At 33.5% G+C, this 16893-nt stretch overlaps 2 protein-coding genes across 3 annotated transcripts; one reads left to right on the top strand and one right to left on the bottom strand.

Annotated features, from left to right (window-relative positions):
* Positions 1-10: 10 nt before the first annotated feature.
* Positions 11-4248, top strand: LOC108205766 (uncharacterized). Its single transcript, XM_017375830.2, has 5 exons — positions 11-474; positions 1857-2108; positions 2653-2721; positions 3109-3301; positions 3498-4248. The coding sequence occupies exons 1-5, from the start codon at positions 52-54 to the stop codon at positions 3926-3928; spliced, it is 1368 nt and encodes a 455-aa protein (XP_017231319.1). The 5' UTR covers positions 11-51; the 3' UTR covers positions 3929-4248.
* A 3767-nt stretch (positions 4249-8015) lies between these two features.
* Positions 8016-16563, bottom strand: LOC108205341 (ATP-dependent DNA helicase Q-like 2). Of its 2 annotated transcripts, XM_017375267.2 has the most exons (20): positions 16451-16562; positions 15627-15847; positions 15006-15152; positions 14716-14931; positions 14419-14523; positions 14230-14334; positions 14030-14152; positions 13789-13877; positions 13495-13531; positions 13375-13408; positions 12689-12741; positions 12527-12604; positions 12345-12410; positions 12109-12175; positions 11946-11999; positions 11005-11112; positions 10781-10845; positions 10034-10112; positions 9189-9403; positions 8016-8512 (listed from the first exon to the last, which is right to left on the bottom strand). In XM_017375267.2, exons 1-20 carry the CDS (start codon positions 16515-16517, stop codon positions 8309-8311), a joined length of 2133 nt encoding a protein of 710 aa, XP_017230756.1. In that variant the 5' UTR covers positions 16518-16562; the 3' UTR covers positions 8016-8308. The 2 variants fall into 2 exon arrangements, with proteins under 2 accessions (XP_017230756.1, XP_063942177.1); XM_064086107.1 differs by lacking the exons at positions 8016-8512; positions 9189-9403 and adding an exon at positions 9471-9535 and having other exon boundaries at positions 16451-16563.
* Positions 16564-16893: the final 330 nt, after the last annotated feature.

Raw genomic sequence — 16893 nt, 5'->3', positions numbered from 1 at the left:
TAGAAAACTTTATTTTCGCAAATCAAATGAAAGCTTGAATTTTTATCAGCCATGGCAGCAGCATCACTCCTCAAAACCCTCTTTCTCAACTCCTCTCTCTCCCCATCACCGCCGCTCCTCTCTTTCTCTCCGCCCCACCGCCGCCTCCTCATCTCCTTCTCCACCACCACCTCAAAAATCACATCAAAAACCAAGAAAAAATCCAAGAAAACCAAACAAAATCAAAAACCCACCACTAAGAACATCAATGATGCCATCAAAGATGATGTAAAAAGCAAGAGATTGGCTGATTTAGCTGCTGTGAAACGTAGGACCAGGTCTGATAAGGAGTTTGATGAGGAGGCTGTGCTGAAATTTGGGGACAGTGGGTCCCACATACCTGTGATGCTTGGTGAGGTTTTGGAGGTTTTTGGGTGTGTTCAGCTGAGGAGTTTTGTGGATTGTACTCTTGGTGCTGCTGGGCATTCGTCTGCGGTATGTGTGTGTGTGTGTTTGTAATGGAAAGTTTCGATTTTTATGGTGTTTTGAAATGTGGGTGTGCCTTTGTTTGTGTGGGATTGTATGTTATGATGGAAAAATTTGATTTTTATGGTGTTTTGAAATGTGGGTGTGGTTTTGTTTGTTGAGGGATTGTATGTAGTGATGTGCGTTTGGTGTGTATGATTAATAGATTCGATTTTATGGTGTTTTGAAATGTGGGTGTGGTTTTGTTTGTGCAGGTATTGTATGTAATAATGTTCATTTGGTTTTTATAATGGAAAGTTTTGATTTTTATGGTGTTTTGGGATGTGGGTATAATGTAGTTGACGATTGATTCGAGAATGACTTGGCACAAATTCAGGTCTAATCAACCAAGGAGAATATCAAACGATAAATTTATGGGAAATATAAATCATAGATGAGAAGTGAAAAGGCGCAGAGAGGAGTTTTGATAGAATTTGATGTATCCTTTTATTCATGACAATTGCCACTTAGATAGAAATACTTAGCAGAATATAGCTTCAAATAAAAACAATTACTGTATTTCCTAGTAAACTTGCCACATTAGCTCTGTTATACTTAGTAATCCTGTATCAGGGTGCAAATTTGTTTGTGTAGGTATTGTATGTTATGACGTGCTTTTGGTGTCTTTAGTGGGATGTTTTGATTTTATGATGTTGAGAAATGTGGGAATGATTTTGTTTGTGTAGAGTGTGATAGTTTATATTGGGTATGAACTAACTGGTGTTATTCTGGGGGTTATAAGAGACTGGAACTGCATATAATAAGCAACTCTGGATTTTTTTATGCTCGGTTTGGTTGACTGAACTGAATGAGATAGAAGAGGAATTGGATATTGTGAACAAAATTTAATTGTGAAAGTAAAGGATGTAAAAAGGAAGAGTGGAAAATGAGAGAGTATTAAAGGACGAGGTTTGCGAAGGAGGACATAGATGAAAATTAGGATTGAGCATTCATCTTGTAGTAGTGAGATGGAACTAGAATTTTAAATTTGTAAGAATGGTATTAAGTGTATTCCAAAGCCAATCATAAGTTGGGTATGGAGTACGAACACTTTCACTGTTAGGGTCAGGTAGATGTCCGCTTTCTTGTAACTTCTTCAGTTCTCTTGAATAATAAATTTTCAGTCTGTTTGTTCTTGAATAATAAATTTTCAGCCGTGTTTATGAATTAACAATACTGTCTCCTGTTGACATGCTTAATTTTCATTTTGTACCCATACGACTGTTGTGTTGCCAACTGAATTTTAAGTAGGAATGTCGTTTAGTATGTAGTATTTTATAAACGTACTTTTGTGTTGTTTGTTTTTCTTTTACTCTATGCACTAATATCATTTTTATCGTTATGAATTGCAGATAATTCAGGCCCATTCTGAAATGCAGTTGTATGTTGGAATGGATGTTGATCCTGTAGCTCATGAAAAGGCTCGAGCTCGGATCGACGACATCTTGCATGCTAAATCTTGCAGTTCAGCTTTAATCCCAAAAACACACATAGCAGTTGAAAATTTTAGAAATGTCAGGTCTGTGCTTTCTGAGGTTGATAAGAACATTAAAGTCTCTGGAATTGATGGAATTCTAATGGACTTGGGAATGTCATCCATGCAGGTCTTGTACCTCAATTCCTTACATTCTTAAAGACTACTCGTTCTCATTCATTACCTATGACATTTTAATCCAACTTTTCTTGCAGCCTATAATTTCTTTTCTTAAACTACCTCAAAGGGAGATGTCCCGAGGGGGGATACCTTATTGGGTTAAGATGTCCATTACTGGTCATTGATGGTTGTTTTAATAAGTCAATATGAATGCCTTTCATGTCAGCAAAGAAAATATACAAATATAAATCTGAATTTCTGGTACAGTTTAAGTGGCTCTGTAATGGTGATGAATGTTTAAAGAACTTCTAAATATGAATTATTACTGTATATTATCATATCAATAATAAACAAAATTCAAAGCGAAATATACTTAAATTTGACATGCTGATTTTGTCCCTGCAGTTGAAAATTTGACGTACTTATATAGTTATATGGTTGTGTGTTTGTTCTGGGATATTATGATATGATTCAACTGGTGTATATCTATATTAGTTATATTGGAACGCTTAACTTCTCATTCAAATTTATAACCAAAATCTTTCTACATGCAGGTGAACAATTCCAAAAGAGGTTTTAGCGTGCTTAATAATGGACCACTTGATATGCGAATGAATCCTAAGGTAGGAGCCGCCAGATTGCTATGTTCACTATATCTAGTTTAGTAAGTTGCTGTGGATAACTACACTAGATTATTATACTGTGTGTAGAATGATGAACTGTTTTTATTTGATCTTCCAGACTCTGATTACTTTATATAATTTTTCCTGTTTGATGAAGTTTAGTTTTAGCATTTTAAACTGTAATGTGAGATCGAGGAGAATATGTTTTTTTCAACAAATATTTCCCTTATCTTTTAGGAAGTACAAATTGATGCAGGAAACTAATGATACTCTTAGAGGTCTTCTTATTCAAAATGTTGTTTGACCTGTGCCGGAGAATATATATCGCATCATGCATGCATGTTCATACTTATTTCCAATTGACTGATTGTAACAGGGCTATGACAGGCTAGTCTGAAAGCAGAAGACATATTAAATTCATGGCCAGATACTGAATTGGGGAGAATCCTGCGGGAGTATGGTGAGGAGAGCAATTGGCGCTCTCTCCAGAACAAAATTGTTAAGGCTCGTTTGAGTGGAGGTTTGCATTCAACTGGTCAACTTGTAGATCTTATTCGAAATTCAACTTTTAATGCTAAAGGTAGGTTCCCTTTCCTTGGTACATTCCTATTTTCTCAGATATTCAGAGTACTGTTATTTACTGTACTTGGTTCAGAAGTAGGCAGTTGCTAATGCACTGCTACATGAACTGCTAGGAATAGCTGCAGGTTGTAACTTCATGCTATTATTCCGTATCTAAATGATATTATTTTTCACATTTAAATCATATTTTCAAGGAGGGAGGCAAGGTTGGATAAAGACAGCAACACGAGTATTTCAAGCCCTAAGAATTGCTGTAAATGACGAACTCAGGACACTTGAGGAATCTCTGCATACATGTTTTAATTGCCTTGCACCGGGAGGAAGGCTTGCTGTAATTTCCTTCCACAGTTTGGAGGACAGAATAGTGAAGCAAACATTTCTCAATATTTTTAGCACCAGTAGCGATATAAATCAAGCCATAGCAGAAGGAGGTTCATGCTCAAATGACAAAGACGCAATAAAGCTTAATCGTGCCATTGATGAACAAGAAGCATGGGTTCGACAGATGATAAAAGGCAAAAATGCAATTATTCTCACCAAGAGACCCATAACACCATCCGAAGATGAAGAGAAGTTGAATGTGAGGAGCAGAAGCGCTAAACTCCGAGTTATTCAAAAGGTTTGAAGGAGGATACTTTTTTCACTCTTCTAAGTTTTAACCTTGTCAGTTGGACTGCTAAAAAATGTGGAAGAGATTACCTTGAGTTGTCTGTTGAACAAAGACACGAATAGAGATAGAAATAGCAGGGGAGCTTAATTGTTGAGTTAGTTATGTAGATAACGGGTATATTTAAATTTTTTTGGTTGTATGATTATTTATCATGTATTCACTCCCTCCTTGTGCCGAAGGGGAGTACACGGGACGGCATGGCACAGATTGTAAGACTCTTTTGAAACAGAATTCCACAAATTTTTATAAAATTCTTTTCTTCTAAATAAATTTAATATTATATATTTATTCAGAAACAAAAATCTTATCTAATCCTGAAAATATTATGAATGAAATTTATAAAAATCATAAAATAATTTTGTTAATCAAAGTTTGAGTGTGAGGCGTGAACAACGATGATGCTCAGACACCTTTACTTATATTGTAACATATATATTTTTCAAACTAATATATGTTCAGAAACCTTTACTTATATTGTAACATATATATTTTTTAAACTAATATTTCGGTAACATGCATACAGTTTATTTTTTATGATATTTAAAATTTTGCATTTGAATTATCACTTATTTAGATTTAAATGTAATAATATGTGTAAATATAAATCAAATGTGTTGATTAACAATTTTATGGAAATTAAAAAAAATATTATAATCTAAATTTTAGTGGATTTGACAAGTATGTTTGAATTAAAATATTAACCCACCAATGTTATAAATTCTTATATCTCATTCATATAAAAACTGAAAAGATATGACTCTAAAGTATATATTACATAAAAAGATTTTTATTTTTTCAATATTCCAAAGTTTTCTTATATTTGTCATATTATTTTTAATTTACATTTCTAATATATGTGCATATTATACCATATTACTATTACTATATAAGTAATTTTTTATTTCATGATTGTAATACCAAAATTTAAGAAACAAGTGTAAAAAATATTAGAAAAACACTTTAATGATACTCTGAAACATTTTAAAAAATTAATTTTTAGGCCACAACAATATTGAATATAATATATATTTAATTAAAAAGAAAAAAATATGTATTAGATCAGAATTATTATTTGAGATTAAAATTTGATATTATAATTTAAGAAAATATCCATTAATTTTAATTATATTTTACTAATGAATGAGGTCAATTATTTATTATCATTTCAGAGACAAATACATAATTTTTTATATCATATATATACACACACACGGATGAGTTGTATTAAAAAGACAAATAAGAATTTCTTTAATTCAAGAAATTTTAAAAATTTGATGCGAAATAATAATTTTAGATAATTATAAAATATGTGAAAAATATTTATAAAATCTATTACATCTTAAAAATGGCTTAAATAGTATTTTGGTCACCTGAGAAATAAGCTTGTTATTTGGGTTATGAAACTCAAAAAACTTTAATCACAGATTTACCGTTATACTTTATATTTTTTCGAAGAGATACCGTTACATTTTATTAAAAATTAAGAGATACCGTTACACTTTATTAAAAATTGATCGGAAAGCTGATTAAACTATTTAAGTGGTTTGAATAAATCTAACATAATATGTACCGTCAACTAAAGTGATTTTTTGGTTATCGAAATATCAATAATAAACTATAACATTATTATATATAATAATGTTACACCATCCTTTTTTACTAGCTCAAGTATACTGAGTAAGAAATGAATTTTCGAATGGGAAGGGGTATGCTCTCAGCTTTCTGACTGTTTCTATGGGCTGACACGGGACTTTAAAAATGTCAATATTTGGGCTTTTGGGTTCTCTGTACGTCATATGTTTTCATATAGACATAGACAATGAGGAGCACTTCTGTTGATGACTAGACTACCTACACATACACAATCACTCTTGTTTATGGTGCTACTCAACCTGTTATGCTTATACCCGTGGAGGTAGGGAGGAGACGGGCTGCCATTGCTCCGTATGTCGACATATTCCGGATTGGAGATACATAGTGTACAACTATGTACCTGATACCTAAACAGATGATTTTCTGATTGATGATTTGTGATAAACTTGTTGCTATTAGTATGTTATCTAAATTTGTGATAAACTTGTGAAAACATCAAGTGTTGCAGTTGCTCAATTTTTCTGTGATTTTTGTTTAGTCTCTGTACGTGAATATTATGGTGTTTAGAGCAAGTTACTAATTTGTTATTGAAACTACAAAATCAATTAGACTATCCAGACGGAACTGGAAACAAGATCGCTGATCAATACTTGTTGGATACCGTAGTGAAGGATTTCTTGATTTCGGTGAGACATCGAATTCTTAGATCATATAATATTCGTTTTGATTTTCTTGGATCTGGATATTGATTCCAATGAGAGATATGAAAGTGTTTGTTGTTTTTAATCTTCTGCCCAAATATGATGCAATTAAAATTCATTTTAGAAGGTTGTTTGTTAAAAATTGTCATTACCTACATTACATTTGATTTGAGGAAGATGTTGACTTATCAACACAAAAAATAAAATTTTAATATTCGGACTGTGTAATTATTTATCGTTGCACAACATAATCTATTATACTAGTAGCTTGATATTTTTTTTCTCAAAATCTATTACTCTTTTTTACTCAAAACACTAATGCAAGACTAGTTATTATATACTCTTTTTTCATTTAGGAATTAGTGTAACAATCATTATTTTGTCCTTTGTATGTTTTTGTTTTGCCTATAATTAGAAATTTGTTACGGTAAAAGTAATATTTCAAGGAGTCAATATAAATACATGTATTATGTGAGTGGATATAATATTATGGACTGATGCAATGAAAATCGGTTTGGAGGTTGTTTGTTAAACAATTGTCATTACTTTTGAGGCAATGAAAATCGTTTTGAGAGTTGTTTGTTAAATAATTGTCATTACTTTTCAAACAATTTGGAACCAAAATGTAATAAACATTAGTGGTTGCTTGACATTGGATTTGATTTGAGGAAAATGTTGGCTTATCGACATATTCCACTACAGTCATAGGAGATCCACCATTATCCACGGCTACAGGTTCATTTTCTCAGTTTTGAAAATGATCCCCATGATCTTGTTGCACGCGATGTCATGCGCTTCAACCCCAAGACAGGTTAGTTGGTATTTTACTTTTGAACTTTAGTGCTATTTTAACTTAGTATTAATTAGTTCTAAAATTTGATATATTAACTCAGTGAAAAAAAGTTTTTACCGTATATTCTGAATATGCACAGAATGAGGAGTTGTTGGAAGCTTAAAAACTGTTTGATACGCCTTCGAACAAGTGTGTATTCATCGAGGTAACCTTGGGAATAAATGAGAGTTAGATGGGATGTCTTCCAATAAGTGTGCATTCATCTTGATTCAAATGGGATGTCAAACTTTTTAACACAAGTAACAAGAGTATGGTTTTCTCGAGCATTAATTATACAAAATGCTTTATTGATCGTAAAAGTTACTTTTATCATGGCTTGCAATCATTTGCTTAAGGATATAGGTTAATATTAAATTATAAATAAAAACGATATTATTTGAAATTTTTTATTAAACTGAAGTGGACACATAATAATGAGAACATTTATTTTTACAAACAATACATTTGGATCTCTGTCAATGACATTTGACAAATGAGAAGTTTTATTTTTGCAAACAATACTTTTCTCCATCAATGACATTTAAGAAATTGTTATTATAACATATTTAATGCTTGTTGTCTACCGAAAATAAATAATAAAATAATAATCAACAAAAGATTGTACAAACGAAGCATATCCTCATCTTAGGAATCCTCGTGTTCGAAATCTGAATTAATAAGAATAAGTTGACAACTATCGTCACCAATGACAACAGACAAGATGACACCTTGGATTCACAGCCGACACACTCATAGAAAACAAATAACAATAATAATCAAAGATTATAAAAATGAAACATAGGCTTTATTGGAAATCCTAGTTTTCGATATTTGAATTAATAAGGATAAGATGATGACTACATTCTCCACCAGTGACAATTGACGATGCAAGGATTATTGAAATTGAAACACAGACTTCATGAGGAATCCTCATGTTCGATATCTAAATTAATAAGGATGAGATGTTGCCTACATGGATTTTGTGAACTACTTCTTCAGCTTGTAATTCTCTAAAGCAAACTATCATTAGATGAAATACAAACAGACTTTTATAGTCTGATTTCAGGCTCCAGTTATATCAATGAGATCAAAAATATATATATATATATAGTACTGGGCCATATAAGGTGGAAACAGAGAAAATAAAACTTCATTTCAACTAATTGGTAGGGTACAGAAAGGTGCCATACACAGAAACCGGTATTCCTATCATCCCTCATCTTCACTACTTTTGACGACGACGAGATTCTTGGCAGATTTTAGCTTCTTAGCATGGTTCCTTCTATGCTCCTTGCTCAATGAACAATCTGCAAACTGATCCAGCTTCTGGTTCTCAGACTCGTATCTCTTGATTTCTTCTAATATCTTACTCCCGTATTTTTCAGTCTTTAGCTTTCCAATAATGTTTTCCAACTGCAGAAGATATACCAAAACTTCAGCTTCATTTTTGTAACAAGCAATATAGAGAATGCAAAATCTTTAACAGAAAATCCAGTGCTTAAACATGGAAATATACCATCTATGCTGTCCGCATAACATAACAATGACGGCCTTCTTATGACTAGGTATTTATGCATTCTCTTTCAAGGATCATTTTATGGTGAATCAAAATATTAAAAAAAAAGAAAAAAGTACAGCAAGTTGGTTCAAATCAAGCTGCTATCAGAGAATCAAGGAGTGCCTGAACGGGGTCAAAGATGCTCCATGCTCCTTTGACTAACTCGCTGATCCAAGCCAACAAGGCAATAACCCATGTATGTATAGCTACTCAAAAACTTCACCAGACGTTTGATATGTACAGAAAATTGGTAAGTGTCATAACCTACTTACTATTAATTGAGAACTAATAGTGTGCATTTAACAAATTCACAAAATTTCCATGGTGAAATTTCCTGTGAAGTCACGACGTTTATATTAATTCTTTATAATTTGATACAATAATACAAACACCAGTTACATTTGCAGGTGATGACAAAGTATGGCATTTCCAAGGAGTTGCTTCTTGATTAAATTTAAGCACAATTAGAGGATATTGAATGAGAAGTAGTGTATTATAAACATAAAATGATGTTGGTATCAAGGCAGTGACCTCTTTCATAGTTATAGGTCTTTGAGAGCTCAGTCTGCTGATCTGCGGAGTAGATAATACAGAATGAGGAAATATTCCTCCTTGAACAGCAGATAGTTCTTTCCGCAATTCGTCAAGCTTAAGTTCTAATTCTGAAGACCTGTTACGCTTGGATGCTTTCACCAGCTCCTTGCTATTCTTTTGTAACCTACTTACAATCTTAACAATCTTCTTCCCTGCATGAAAAAATCAGAAAATATAAATGTGATTACAGGCTACAGCTTCTCATTATCTTAAAAAAATCAACTGTATCCCTAACTATGAAAAAAAACACCATATATCTGCCATCCACCTGGTCCAAATTTCTTCTGTCCATGTTCCACAGACCACACACAAACCAAGTGAAACATTAGATTAAAAAATGGATAACAGTGTTGCAGCAACACCATTTTTTTTTATAAATAGATTTAGCAGACATAGCTTCTAAATGACCCTAGTTATATAATATAATTAACAGAAAAGCTGGGTAGCAGGGCGCAGACTCCAGGGTACAGAACTGTGCAACAGGGAACCCCCCCCCCCCCCCCCCCACCCCCCCCCCCCCACCCCCCCCACAAAAAAAAAAAACCGTATTTAAAGTTTTCCCAAATTTGAGTATCCGCTCACCCACACACATGCTTCACAGAAAAACATATGTTATACCTTTTAGTTAGTTGAGTGTAAACGAACTATCTTTCAAAAGAAAGAAAAACGACCTTTAGAAAAAATAAACCAGTAAATCAGTAATACCTTCTAATGCTCTTCTTGTGGTACCCATATTAAGGCATAAATGAACTGATAATATATCATACTGGAAACACATGTACCTTGTAGTACTTGTTTTGCAAGTGGCCCTACTGTCACATATGCATTTGTAGTATAAGCTGTATGCTGAAATTCCTCTTTCTGCATAATTCAAAACTTTAGACTATAAACAGAATATTTAAAGATTTTGCAACAAATGAAGGAAGCAGCCAGACATTAAAGGTATCGTATCTTTTTATATTGAAAAACAAATGGTGCAGAGTGTTATAAATATGCTCAAGTATGCCCAAGAAGTTGAATATGGCATAATTTATCAAAAAGACATGCATCCTACAAAAAGATTCACAGATTTTCTGGATTTGGTAGCGTCTCGTCGTTTCCCTCTGTGGCCTTATACTCTTTAATTTGTCCAAGTACAAAGACACATACAATAGTAGATAGTACTCTAAACCGATAAACTTAATTAATCTTGCTTGCTGATAGCAGTCAATTAACTGATGGCATACAATAGGAAGCTTCAAGGAACATAACAAATATCCCTTGAATTACAAGTTTTAGTCTTTAAATGAAGTTACAAGGGCGAATTTTCTTACAAAACTTAATAAATCTGAGCACTAGGCCTTGATCTCTCGAGCTAAAATTAAATTACAGACTGAGGATGTCTCAATCATTTAACCACTTGATCCATGTATAAGCCATTTGTGATACCCAGGAGTTGTGCTCTTAAGTATCAAACATTTTAGTCACTGCTGACCTAATTAATCATTACAATGATGTCTAAATACTCACAGTGTTAACTGTTTACATACCAATACACAATCTAGTATAAGCTGAACCACGAGTTGCTCTAATTCATCCTTCTTTAGCTCGGGATCTGTGTCGTAAAGGCAGAGGCAATTATGATATCAGATACCACGAACAAGTTAGAACAAAAATTGAAGTACAATCATGGGTACAAACTAGATTGAATGCCATAACCAGGAATTGGAAACCATATTTTTCCACAGATAATGACCCAGAGCCAAGGAGTTACCTGCTCCCTTGTTCTTAACTTTCATCTTATCCACTAGTTGTAACATTGTCACTCTCTGGTCATTTTCTTGAATATCTTGTAGCAAGGATACCATAACTTTTGCATGGCCTGAAAATATTCCAGCATAATATGCAGACTGGTCAGTAAACTTTCAATTTGCTTTCCTATTCTACTTGAATGATCATCAGCAATGTTTTGGGGAGCATGACCAGCTTCGTAAAAGATTTAATAAAATAACATCATATACTGTGGCTCTACTTAATGGAACATTTATGTAACTGACCATTTTTCGTATTACTCTCAAATAATAGTTTCTCAGTTTAAAAATATATAGGACAAGACAAATAGGTGAATAGATGTTGTGGAAGTAGCTTGTAGTCTCGTACCAAAGAAGCACGGCCACATTAAAACATGATGAAAGATAGATGTGCATATTTCAAAAGCTAAAGAATTGAGAAAGTATATGGTACTATCCTCAATAAACTTTAACAGACTATAAATGATTATGAAATATATATCCTAATATATGATAGGAGATCAAACACTCCCAGAAATCATCTTTTGGCTTTTATATATCCTCTGACTATATACAACTGAAAAAATAGGGTAGTAATGATTATCTACTACCCTATACAGGTACAAGAATCATTTTTTCGACTGAACACAGAACCATTAATTAACAACAATTTGGTTACTTGCCGTCAGCCACCAGTTTCCCAATATCATATATTCCCATGCATAAATGCCAAAATTTTCAATACAAATATTAGACGCCAGCATCTGGATTCAATGCCAAAAGCTGCAGATCTTCCGGTTCCGAGAACATAAGCAATGAGCATATAGTGCAGGTACACAAAGAGTAACTACCATAACAAGCTTAAGCAAAAATGTTTAGAAATGATTAACGAAAAACTATCTTCCGACGAGATCACATAACATACCAGATACATCTGTTTCCTTGACTTCGTTTGAAAAGGAACAGTTGTCGCACATTTCTGAAACATTCAACATTAGTACAATGTGAGTTTACTATTGCATGAGCAGCAGTGTACTTTAAAGGATATAAATTCAGATGACCATGAAATGCAACAAAATGATGAATACCATTACAATCTTGCAAGGGCTCCGCAAAATGCCCGAAAAAAGCACTTCGGCGGCATTCTGTTTTACTCTGCAATGAAAGAAGTACTGAAAGTTATGTTGACTGGAACAGAATTTGGACTTTACATGAGTGCATAAAGATAAGAACTGCTAAGAGGGCATTATGCACAATAGATACTTTAAATTTGATAAAGAAAAAAAGGTTCCTATGAAGTGAGAAATCAGATTATAAATCACACCTGACAATAACGAACTATGCCATAAAGATTCTCCAAACCACAATTCTCATAGAAGACCATCGAGCTCTGAGTGAGAAACATATTACAAAATAATAATAGGATATAATGAATGTATCCCATAACTTTTCAAACATATTTGTACCTGACTCCCGGACAAATAAATAAATAAATAAAATTTTTACCTGCCTCTGAGCATCGGCTGGCCTAAAGTACAGTAGACATTCTGAAGGAAGCCCATCTCGTCCGGCTCGGCCACTTTCCTGTAACCAGTCAAGTAAGAAAATAAAAAAAACCTATTTTAACCATTTATGATAAAAGCATATTTAGTGAAACACAACAAAGACCTGGTAGTATGTCTCCATTGATTTGCTGAGCGTGTGATGGATGACAAACCTGACTAAAAGGAATCATCATAAACATGACTAATATAAAACATGTTTATAACGTAAGAACAGCAAACTAAAAAATGATTCCTAACATATTATTTCTGCTTTAATAAGAGGCATCAAAGTCAGTTTTGGATAATCAAACACTAGAATGTAGCCCTTGAGATTGTTGATAACATGGCTTTCTAACGACAAGGGTTGTTTATCTTAAGATGGTAATGATAATTATGTAGGATGACATATTTACCAATTCTTCTATAAATCATTGTGGCATGTTAATGGGAAAAAACATGGCAAAGGTGGGGTGGTGACTCTTAATTTAATTTTGCGGGAGAAAAGGTTGTGCTGGAGGTCAGGCTGTAGAGTGGTTTAGTACATCTCTGATCTATATTGTTTTCTAATTAAACAGCAAAAATGTAAAACTTAAAGAGAGATTAACACCAAAAATAGAAAACGATAATAAGATGATTAGCTCGACTGAGTAAAGGTCAGTGGTCAATCATCATTTGAATTAACACCAACAACCAATACAAAAGTGAAATAACAGTTTAATGGCTCAATGCTTAAAATATCACATTAGAAACATCATTAGTTTCAAGAGCAACATCTTTCTTGAAAACAGAGAATAGTAATTGTAAACTAACCATCTGGTTTGTTAATTCCCATTCCAAAGGCTACCTGTAAGAAGGTTTTTAGTCTCAGCATTCGACATGGTAAGAGAAAGCATAAATTCAATCGAAGAACAGCGATACAAGTATACATACCGTACCAACAATCACCTGCAACTTGCCACTGCTCCACCTATATTAATTTAGTTTATAAGAGACCTCAGCAAGCCCAAAATATGATAGACTAATATAAAATTACAGTCAGCAGCTTCATTGTACTAAAAAAGACAACTTCAGTTGGCAAATGAGATGAGTTTTTGGTTTACAATGTGAATCTTCAGAAATCATTATAAACATTCAAAAAGAAGTAGAGTTAATAAGAAAGCATAGAAATATATGAAATAATGGAGAAAGAGGCATGTACTAGCATCTCAAATTAACAAAGTTTACCTCATATGAACCTTCTCACGAGAGTTTGCTTCCATATCTGCATGATAATAATCAGCAGATATTCCTTTCCCACGTAGCTCCATTGCAACCTAGATTTTGAAAAAAAATATGAAGGACATTGGTCTTTACAATATCTGGCATTTTAGTGGTTTTAGGTATCTTATAAACATGGTTTCTTAAAGCTATTCTTCGAATTGGACTAAAAAATCTTGACATTATTAAATATGACACAGTTGCCTACCTGTTCACACTCTTTTCGAGAGAAGCAATAAACTATCCCCGATTCATTGTCTGAATACGAATGTTGTATGAACTCGGCAATTTCATCAATAACCATTTTTCCAACAGATGGCTTTTCTCGTACCTACCGGAGAAGACCTTGTTTGAGAAATGAAATTATCAGCAGAAATAAAAGAATGTACAGAAGCTGAAGGCTCATACCATATAGAAAAGATTTGGCCTATTCACAGTGCTAACAAATTTCACACATTTTGGTATGCGAAGCATCTCCATCAGATCTAGTTGGACTTTCTTCGTTGCCGTAGCCTGTAACCAATCAACAAACAGAAGCATCATACATAATGATCCATAATAGATAAAAGTCACTAATCTGGGAAGGTTTCCACTTACTGTCAAAGCAATCAAAGGAATGCTAGGAAATTGTGTCTTCAAAATACCAAGATTCTTGTAATCTGGACGAAAATCATGTCCCCACTGACTACAACAGTGTGCCTCCTTGACAGACCATTCCAGATATCAAACACAAACCATACATCATTTTAAAAATATGAGCCTGTGGATATTAACACCCAAAGCCATGCTAATATATTTGCATGGTTGACTTTTAAGGTATCAACAGTGATGTTTGTCCTAAGAATTGATCAAATTATTGCAAAAAAAATGCACAAGACAAAGTAATGAACTCACGTCGATAGAAATCAGAGAGAGACGGCCAGCATTGTAACACTTTTCGAGTTTTGACATAAATCTCTTGCTCTTTGAAATCTTTTCTGGCGTGACATACAGTATTTTAAGCTCTCCTTCACCCTTCTCAAGAGCCTTGTATATAAATTTTTCATTGTCTTTACTGGTTGTTGAGGTTAACATGTATGCTGGGATGCCTAAAGCAGCCAAACCCATTACCTGAACTACCCATTGCGGTCAGAAACTTATAACATAACTGATTCGTATTACAAGAGAATTGGGTATTTAAGCACCTGGTCTTGAATAAGAGAAAGCAAAGGACTGACAATAAGAGCAACTCCATCACGCATGATAGCAGGAAGTTGGTAACAAAGGCTCTTACCGCCACCAGCAGCCATGATTACCAAAACGTCCCTTCCACTCATGATTGCATTTATTATCTGGCCATGTAAAATTGCCACATCTGAATTCATAAATATCATAACATATTGTAATTTCTAACTAAGACTACTTTTAGTATGTACCAACTATAAGCATTTATGCAGTTTGGTTCCAGCAATTAACAAGTTTTACTATGAAGATATCCAATTTATAGGGTATTATAGGGCCACGTTCAGTGGAGAACACGTTTTACTGTGAAAACACTGAGAAGTGAGAACCCTGTTGTTTTGCTGCTGAACAAAACAAATAACAAATATTTGCAAAACAGTTGTTCCGCACTTTTTGAAAAGTGCAGAACTGTTCTCCCTGTTCACACATACAAAATGTTCTCACCTGAATCACTGTCGGGTATTATATTGCTAAGGTTTATTTGTTAAATATAACAAGTTTTACTATGAAGATAAATTAGCACATTACACTAGTCCATCTTGAGTACAAGTTAATGCAGGAAAACAGACTGAAACAGAATGGACCTCTCGCTGATTTGCACGGTAAGAAGTTATCCCAAATACATTCAACCGAACATCATTTGCTCGAGAATCCCATTCAAATTCCCCAGACCAGTTCTCTGAAGTCCCAGTTGCGGCATCCTTAATTTCGCATGCCGATACTTCACAGCTTTCAAGCAACGCTTTCAGTTCAGACTTTCTATCATACAACTTCTCTTGCCGATCCAAAAAGACCTTTATCTGGTCTGCAAAAGTAACAAAATACTAATATACAATAAGACGCATTATTTCAACAAAGCTTAAATACTTCCATTACTCCGTTCACAGTCTTTCGTGTTATACTGACTCGCTACTTCTCAAATCATTTTAAAAACTCTCATAATATTCCAAAGTATTCAGTATTCACACATATTTATGGAAAAAATCATAATTCACGGAAACAACTTCTCCAAGCCGTATACTAACAATAACGTCTACGCACATTTTCCCCTGACCGACTGAGACACGTTAATCGTCGTAAACTAAACAAAAACTTGTTTCTACTTACAAACACATACACATTACACAACAGCACTCATTAAAGCGAAAAATTACCAGAAAACAACAATCACATCTCCATAACCTATCACATATTCACACTATACAATCAATTGATTATTGAAACCGCGACAACCGACACTACTCGTATTTTCAAGAGATAATCAAGAAATCACTATCTACTAATCAATTGATTCTAGACGAACACAATGACAGTGAGACAGATAATCAAATTAAATAATATAATTTAAAAAATTAAAATTATATTATATATATATATTGAAACTGTGCGTGTGTGTGTGTTTAAGTACCTTGAACGTCTTGAAGCTCGGCCTCAACGGTCAGAAGCTCTTGTAAAATTTCTTCGGTGTCTACCATTTGTATTTTCAAGCCCTTGAGCTTTTGATTAATAAAATGTTTTGAGCATTTTATAGATTAGTTTTAGGGCCTTGTTTGGATTAGTTGGGCCGGATCGATAAACCCGGTGAAGTTCGATTCATAATCACGACCACAAGCCCAAGACCAATAATAGATACTGTATATACACGAGCCCAATTAGTTTTTTCTTTTTTTCTTTTTTTATTTTAGGAAGAGCCCAATTAGTTTTCAATATCGTTATCGAAAATTTATTGAAGGTGTATATATTATAATAAAAAGATGTTCATTCTTTCAAAAATAAAAAAAATAAAAAGATGTTCATGTATATTAGAAAATGACGTGAATTAAATTTTGACAACTAATATTCTGGAACAAA

Source organism: Daucus carota, chromosome 1 (assembly GCF_001625215.2).
Source record: "Daucus carota subsp. sativus chromosome 1, DH1 v3.0, whole genome shotgun sequence".
Lineage (NCBI taxonomy): Eukaryota > Viridiplantae > Streptophyta > Magnoliopsida > Apiales > Apiaceae > Daucus > Daucus carota.
This window is presented reverse-complemented; position numbering and strand designations above follow the sequence as displayed.

What these genes read in the sequence shown, in the direction of transcription:
- LOC108205341 (XM_017375267.2), bottom strand. Translation starts at nt 16,517, where the DNA reads ATGGTAGACACCGAAGAAATTTTACAAGAGCTTCTGACCGTTGAGGCC. An exon ending in TCTCTCTGATTTCTATCGAC is followed by an intron (nt 14,524 to 14,715) that starts GTGAGTTCATTA and finishes TGGTCTGTCAAG; the next exon opens with GAGGCACACTGTTGTAGTCA. An exon ending in GCATAGTTCGTTATTGTCAG is followed by an intron (nt 12,176 to 12,344) that starts GTGTGATTTATA and finishes CTTTCATTGCAG; the next exon opens with AGTAAAACAGAATGCCGCCG.
- LOC108205766 (XM_017375830.2), top strand. Translation starts at nt 52, where the DNA reads ATGGCAGCAGCATCACTCCTCAAAACCCTCTTTCTCAACTCCTCTCTC. An exon ending in CTGCTGGGCATTCGTCTGCG is followed by an intron (nt 475 to 1,856) that starts GTATGTGTGTGT and finishes TATGAATTGCAG; the next exon opens with ATAATTCAGGCCCATTCTGA. An exon ending in TGGGAATGTCATCCATGCAG is followed by an intron (nt 2,109 to 2,652) that starts GTCTTGTACCTC and finishes TTCTACATGCAG; the next exon opens with GTGAACAATTCCAAAAGAGG.